General features: G+C 41.5%; 1 protein-coding gene across 8 annotated transcripts; it reads right to left on the bottom strand.

The window, feature by feature from the left end:
* Positions 1-342: 342 nt before the first annotated feature.
* trafd1 (TRAF-type zinc finger domain containing 1) lies at positions 343-7664 on the bottom strand. Of its 8 annotated transcripts, none has more exons than XM_035640269.2 (12): positions 7354-7664; positions 6352-6400; positions 6121-6256; positions 5124-5177; positions 4585-5023; positions 3671-3952; positions 3526-3590; positions 2162-2422; positions 1919-2039; positions 1261-1477; positions 1036-1093; positions 343-557 (listed from the first exon to the last, which is right to left on the bottom strand). In XM_035640269.2, the coding sequence occupies exons 2-12, from the start codon at positions 6384-6386 to the stop codon at positions 519-521; spliced, it is 1707 nt and encodes a 568-aa protein (XP_035496162.2). In that variant the 5' UTR covers positions 6387-6400; positions 7354-7664; the 3' UTR covers positions 343-518. The 8 variants fall into 8 exon arrangements, with proteins under 8 accessions (XP_035496162.2, XP_035496160.2, XP_035496163.2 ...); XM_035640267.2 differs by lacking the exon at positions 7354-7664 and adding an exon at positions 6884-6975; XM_035640270.2 differs by lacking the exon at positions 7354-7664 and adding an exon at positions 6489-6877.
* Between the last annotated feature and the right edge of the window lie 163 nt (positions 7665-7827).

Genomic DNA, 7827 nt, shown 5'->3' with positions numbered 1-7827 from the left:
AAATCAAACTGCTTCCTTAGATTTGAATAATAAACTGCAAGATACCAATACTCACACAGGCACTTATCAGATCCATATGTTTAATTTTAAGAAGTGTGCAAAAAGTAGAGCCCGACCGATAAGTCAGATGGCCGATGATTTCAGCCCATATGTGAAAGGCTCATATCGGCCGAAATGTTTAGAGCCAGACCGATATATATATATCGGTTGGCCGCTAACATCGGCCAATATGAGCCTTTAACAGACATATTGGTATCAACACTTAAAGTTTATGGTTAAACAAAAATATCAAGCCTCAATTACATGTCTTTGTCATAAAGGTTTGAGAAAGACATCTTAGGAATCATTAACAGATGAATATATATATATTGGCCGATGTATCGCTATCGGAAATCTTGTACTCCCTAATATCGATATCCGCCCCCCCAAAATCCATATCTGTCGGGCTCTAGCAAAAAGACAAATGACAAGCAGTAGGAGATTTGGTTTTACTATTTCTCCACATGTTCTTGCTTCCGTCACTCTTCCTGCTGCTCTTCATTCTGCTTCTTGGGCAACTGCAAATGCAGAAAAATACAACTGAAAATCATTTTACAGATGTAAAAAAAAGTGTTCTACCCTCAAGCAGAATTGACACTTTGTGCTTTCCTCATAGAATAAGTAAATTCTCAGTGTTTAAAGAAATATTAACTTTGGGTCGATTCTAGGGCGATTTTTCCTTAAATGACAGGGAAGTAGCAGGTCTATTTACTTAAATATTCACATTGCTCATATATTTCTCATGTTAATGTATGAATATATTCTCTACACCTCCGTGTTCTTCTGACAAATCAACAAGTGTTAAAATATTTCTTCAGTGTCAACCCTGATGGTTCCACATTCGTTTTGGAGGCTAACAGTCACAGCTACTGTTGCTGCCCTCATTACGCAAAATCACACAATATTTTTGTTTTAATGTTAAGGATAGAGTAGAAGCAGAAGCTTCTTGCCTTGGTTGTGTAGTTGTTAATTCATGTGTTATTTTGTGTTGCATACCTTTGTGCTTGGATTACTTCTGTTCCCTCTCCCTTCTGTATTTTCTGGTAGATGAGGTCTGGTAGATAAAATCAAATCAGAATATTTATAGATTATTTCAAATTTAATGACAAAAACAACAACACTTTGATGAAGTAAGTCTTGTTCTAATCGGTAAATTAGAACAATTGTACATTAAATCAAATTCAAAGTTTCCAAAAAGACTGGATAGTTATTATTTTTCACCTATTTAGAGATGCAGACTCTGAACTGTCAGGGTTACAGAAAGACGAATGAGCCTGCTCTGCCTCCCGGTCCTGCCAAGGTCGGTTTTTCACAGAAACATCACTGTTGGACGTCTTCCTTTGACTCGGGAGTCCAATGTAGCCTCTCTGCCATTCCCTTGGATTGTTTCCTTGTGTGTTGTCTCTGTCCAATGCAAAGTCCTCATCCAAGAAGTTTGCTATATGTGGATAGAAAAGAGATGTTAAAACGGACGCAGAGGGACCAGAAAATAAAACCCCCAGTACATATCTACAGACCCTCTGTAATTCAAAATATATATATATAAATTACTTTACAATTATAGCTAATAATATAAGATTTTGTCAAACTCCATTTACATAGTCAAAAAATAACTTGATCAAACTGAATCACTATTCATTTAACTTCATGCATCCATTACTGTAAATTGTTTTATCATCATTATATATTGCTTAGTGCTAAATAAACAAGCCGTTTACTGGTAATTCATTTTTTTTCTGACACATTGAGATGTTATCTCCTGCTGCACACGAAGCTTCACTGCAGTTTACACAGGGTTGTCACATAAAATAAATTAATCCAAAACACTAACATATGTACAGTTAATATTTCACTATTCTAAATACATTTTATACATTACCTTGGTGCTTGACTGACATCTGCTCAAAGGTGTATTTAGCAGGGCTCAGTGGTTTTCTGATAGATGCTTTTGTTATATTATTCAGTGGATTGGCAGTTTGAGGGCGCATGTCACATTTGTCCTAGAGGTAAAACACACAAAAGATCACAAAACATGTGAAGAAAAAAAATCACACAATTGCATGACTGTCTGCCCCCCCCCCCCTCTCTCTTTACAGTTTAATATGTGACACTTGCAACATACCTGATGGTGAAAAATGATAGCTTCTTCAAGAGCAACTCCACAGAATTCACATGGAATGACCACATCACCCTCTAGTGGACTGGCTGGAGGACTGCAAGAGGCCGGGGAGACCGATCGAGGGAACGTGGGGATGTTTGAGGCAAGTGTGTCAGGGACACTGTGCATTAGCCCTGATGCGTTTCTGCCCATCCTGTCCTCTTTCACTGGAGAAGGGGGCTGTTTGCTGAAAGACGCAAAAGCAGAGGCAGGGCTGCACCCAGTCTGAAACAAAGAGGAGGAAGTATAGAAAAGTTGTTATTTAGGTTAACGCTGAGACAATAGAAACATGTTCAAAAAGGCAAAGGCTGCAACCAGACTGTGAACAGTCTGATATAAAGATAAAGAAAGGTATGCAAATGTTTGTACGCCATGTGAGATCTGACTGGATCTGAGCATTTTACACTGATTGGATTTGCACATACCCAGATTTGTTTCTCAACCAGTTGACGTTGCAGAATCATAGTGGAAGGTGGCTGATGGACGGATTTGATATGAGAAACAGAAAGCTCCATAAAAAAACTTGGATCACAGCAAGTTTTTGGGTGTGAATGTGGATTTAAGGGACAGATTCTGGATTTCCTTTTTTTCCCCACTTTCTTTAACCGTGTTTTATGACTAATAAATAATTTAGATTATTAGACCACTTCCTTTTTCTTTCATGTTTTTACTGTAAGATCTAGACAATCATGTGTAGGATTGTTCAGCCTTGACAGAGGTAGCCGCTCTACTGGGTACTATTAAAGTTTATTGTGATGTCATGCATGCTGATATTATGCACTGACCCAGAATTACCAACTGTCTGCCCTCCTTTTCTCCAGTTACTGTATATATTGTAGAGTGAGTCAGCTGGGCAATTATTCCTTGAACGTTACATCTATATTTTCGTTATTGGCATGAATTCTAAAAGGAGAAGGCTTACGAGACTATTGTTTAGTTGGTCACAGGTTCTTTAGTCAACAAAACGATAATTTCTAAAGCTTTCCTTGCTTAAAAACTTAAAAAATATTGCAAAGAAAAAATAAGTGCTTAAGTGTGTATATGTAAAATATAAATCAACAAAAACAGAATTTTATATTTTTTTTGTCTTTTCAATGACTATTCTAGAAGATGATCAGTAGCCCATTTGTGTTTACCCATTTTCCCCTTCACTTCCCATTACCCAAAGAATTTTCTTTGCTGTCCACATTGCAACAGAAGACAACAACAACAACAACAACAAGTCCAAGTGAATATGAAAATTGGTAAACACAAAAGCTGGTGGCCCTTGAAAGCAAAGATTCTGCTTGTCAATGGTGTGAACGAAAGATTAAAATAACGTCTCAAACCTGATGCAAAATGAGGTCATCCTCTGGAAATAGCACTTCGCAAAACTCACAAGGCAGCATGGCATCTTTGAAGGAGAAATTCCAACCATTAAGAAACGGACAACAAAATAACTTAGTATTAGTATTCCAGTCAATGCTAATTTACCTGTTTGATCATGATCCTGGACTGAACTTGTGCTTGTCACTGAAGTGTAGTGTGGGTAGTTGTTGTTGGGCAGAGAGAGTGCAGAGTTTACGGAGGTGTTCGAAGTCTTGTGGTCCCAAATATCACTCCACAGGTTGCTCTCTATACCTCCAGCCACAGATCCCCCATCACTCTGCAGGCTGAGAGCCAACATGTAGTCCAGGCCTGATGAATCTTCGTCATGTGTCTGATTACTTTGTGGCCATGCGGAGCTGCTATTCAGAAAATCAGCCTGCCCCAGCACTAAAAAAAGAGGAAGAATTATACAGACATATGAACAATAATAACCGATAGCAAAGCACAGCAATTTGGTCTATGAGCTCAGGAAAAGTTGACAATGACATCAACATTCAGATATTTGTCTCTCTACAGACAAGGAGTAAAGGTTATCAAGCACTCTATAATACAGAAGAATAGTAGTTGTGCAGTTTGGAGCAATGTTTTTTCATGTGCTTCACTGTTTTGTTTGTATATGGACACTATAGACTCTCATCTTTATTGCCCCCTGGTGGCTGGCTGTAGTATAGGCCCATGGACCAAACTAAAAAGTTGTAGTACACATCCATCATCTAACGCTCACCCCACTTAAGGGTAGTGGGGGGCGGGGGGGGCTGGAGCCAATCCCAGCTGACATTGGGCGAGAGCCACACATGCAAACTCCACACAGCTCTGGTTGGTTTGAAACAGGACTTGAACCCATAACCTTCTTGCTGAGAGGTGACAGCACTAACCACTACGCCACCGTGCAGCCTAAAGTACACATGATGCCATTTAGATGATATCTACAGTATTTTGGGCCAATAAGTAATTAGGCTTTGCTGACAATATTTTGCTCAAAGAAAATTTATAGTCAATGGGTCAGTTATAAAACTCACAGCGACTAAATGGTGCGTTTCGCGGTGGAGCATTCTTCCAGTCTTCTGTGCTTTGAGGAGTCCTCGAAGTGTTATAAACACTGGGATCAAATGCACTGGGAAAGGCCTGTTGTTCCGCTGCACTGATGTTGTTATTCTTGGAGCCTCTTTCTTGTGCTCTTATGATGTTTCGGATGGAGTGGGCTTCAAACCATGCCCCTGGAGACTGTGGTTCTTGTGGACTGCGACTCATCCTGCTGTTGTTTCTCTCCTGGGGCGGTGTGAGGCTTCCACATAAGACTGGATGCATGGCTTGTTCCCTCAACATTACATTGCTCTTGCAGTGTGGGCAAGGCTCGGTGCGTGTACCGCAATAATCCTCGTGCTCTTTGGACTGACTGGAAACAAGCTCCAGTTCACAGTATTGGCACGGGACCAGACGCTGAGGACATTCAGAGCTCTGCAGGAGACAACAATCATGAAGAAGCACAATTAAATTATTTAATCAACATTAAATATCAGAGTTTTGCATCGGGGGGGCAAAACGTCTTCATAAATACCTGGTGAGCGTCAATGTGATTCTTCTCAATCTTCAAACCACACTTGCATGTAATCTAAAATGAGAAAATAATATAAAATGATCCTGTTTCAGTCTGACATAGAGCTCTTATTAGTAATTTCCTGTGGGGTGATTGTTTGAAGTCAGACGTGACATCAGTGTTTGGTTGATCTGAAGTGATTTTAAGTATTGCAGAAGCTATATTAGGGAGCATGTGATTAGTATAAGTGAGGTAAGACTGTATACAACATTGCCATTTGCTGACATGTATCAAAAGGGGCAGTAAACAATTTTGGAGAAAGATTGTTTGTCGTTGATTGGTCAGGGCTCAAACCCGTAGCCGCAGGTATGGGAGACAGACCCACGGCCAAGAACCCCACAATGCCAAAACCCCCGAGTTGTAGTGTCAGTGGCTAGCACGTCTCTTCAGGTGTCAGGGAGTGATGTTTACAAGCTGCACACTAGGCGTTGTGTAGTGCGCTCTGCACCATTTCCTTGGTTTTCAATTTACAGAGCCAGGGCTGCGCAGTGTGCTGAATAGTACAGGATGTGCATTGGATTAAAATCGCTTACTGCCTCTTTAAACAAAAATAAATGGTTTGTTTGATCAGCAATACAGGACAATAGGTGTCCTAAGGTAGGAAATCAATATCATGCAGAAACAACGATTTCCACAACATACGAGTTCCCTGCACTGTGTCTGGTGTTCCAGGACGACATATCACATGTCATGCTTACGACACATAACACTGAAATTTCCCAGCTTGGGATCAATAACGTACCTATCTAAGTATCTATAACTGACACAATCGAAACCTGAAATGTTCTTCCTGACACATTAAACTCACAAAAGTCAAAGGATGTGATTCACAGTTTAGCAATAACAGCATTTGTGACAGATTGATAAGATTATCGATTTGGCCAATCCTTTGGAGAAGTACACAACTTCTATTTCAGCAATCATGTTGAAAGCCTGCAGTGTTCGGATCACATCTCACCTGTGTATGCTCCTGCTGCATGTGATCCAGCAGTTCTGTCCGGGGCACCGGCTCCTGACACACACCACACAGGGCTATGTTCCTCTGACAGTGGATCTCATGGGTTGTAAAATTACCCTCTGGAATGTCGTGTTTGCTAAAACAATTTGGAAAACAAAATAATTTTGAACAACGGCTTTCACCAAAAATACAAAACTGGTCGATCCACTCGTGGAACTTATTCAAACTTACCAATTGCCACAGAACTGTGTGTTTTCATCTGCCATGGCTGTACCAATGCCTGAGGACAAAGTGTAGATAGAGATTAATGACATCATCCAGGTTGATCTGGTTTGAATAGCTTTGCTGTTCGTGACGGATAAACATGCGTTGTTTGCCGCAACAGGAAGGAATTTGTGCCTGATTGGTTCAGGGAGAGGTGCATTCCGCGGCATCGAGTGAAGTGAGCTGATACCAACCACTTTGTGCTGAGCTAATGTAAAGAGTACAGGTGGCTATCGCCGTCGTTACCAAGTGAACCTGGATGACAGATCACAGGTAGCTAACGTTAGCTGACAGCGATAGCCCGGACTAACAAGGACACCCCCGTCAACCTCCCTCAACAAGCATCACGAACGATCTCAGAATAAAAGATGAATAATATTGCGTTAGCTTCAGCTAACTACGCAGCTTAGCATCGAAAACACGGCCAACGGCCACCGCGTAGCGGTAACTGGGCGCTAGCTCACTAACTTCGTGATAGGAAATAGCTACAAAGTGTTACCCGTGACGCCTAGAGCTCCGAGGCGCGTGTCAAAAAAATAAAACGATTTTTCAGTGAAGCTTTGCATCGGAGCCTGATTCGTTCTACCGACATCACGTGACCAATGACGTTGGACGTTTCGTTTCGCGCACACACCCACGTGACTGCATCGATCTTTGGGAACACTGCTACAAGATACAGAGAAAAGAGATGTGTGTCTGGAAAAACTCAGGAGGAACTTCAACAAGCATGTTTTCAAACCCAGTAGCACATCAACGTGTAGTTTCAACGCTCAGTCGTTCAAAAAGCCTGGAACATGAACAAAACACCGATGAAAACAAGTCAGCTGTCCAACTCCCGACCAATCAGATCACTGGAAAACCGGGCGCCTGGCCGGGACAAAAGAGTCCAGAGTTGACGTGACTAATAAAACAGCGCAGCAGGTATTGAGTTCAACATTTCGAGCGGCTCCGGGTCCGGAAGTGACTTACTGGTTCACTAACTCCATTGACGTTTTGTCGATACACTTGTGTTGAAAGCTTCGCCGGTTCTTAAAAAAGCATCACTCCGCCATCACTACCTTTGAAGGCAGGAACCGAATCTAACGACGGGCTTCTGGGCTTCTGCCGCCCGGTCCATGCAAAAGTGATAATACACCGTTTATCAGTTAATTCCCCGCAAGAATATAAAAGCCGAAAAGAAACGCGTAGGGGACAACTCACTCCCTCCGAGATGCTAGCCTGAAAAACGGCTCGCTATTTCCCCTATTTCCCCCTTGCTCTGTCTACGTCATTAACCTATGCCCCGTGTGAAGCCTCTAAGGATGACTACGTACATTCCACTACATCTCCTTTATCATGGGCATAACTAAGCCAAAGCCCCCAACGGTTTATTTTCCTGCACTTCATCTTAACGAACTAAATAGAAAGGCGTACATTGTCTGTACGGGGCATACATATATGATA

The sequence above is a fragment of the Scophthalmus maximus genome, chromosome 19 (assembly GCF_022379125.1).
Source record: "Scophthalmus maximus strain ysfricsl-2021 chromosome 19, ASM2237912v1, whole genome shotgun sequence".
Taxonomy (NCBI): domain Eukaryota; kingdom Metazoa; phylum Chordata; class Actinopteri; order Pleuronectiformes; family Scophthalmidae; genus Scophthalmus; species Scophthalmus maximus.
This window is presented reverse-complemented; position numbering and strand designations above follow the sequence as displayed.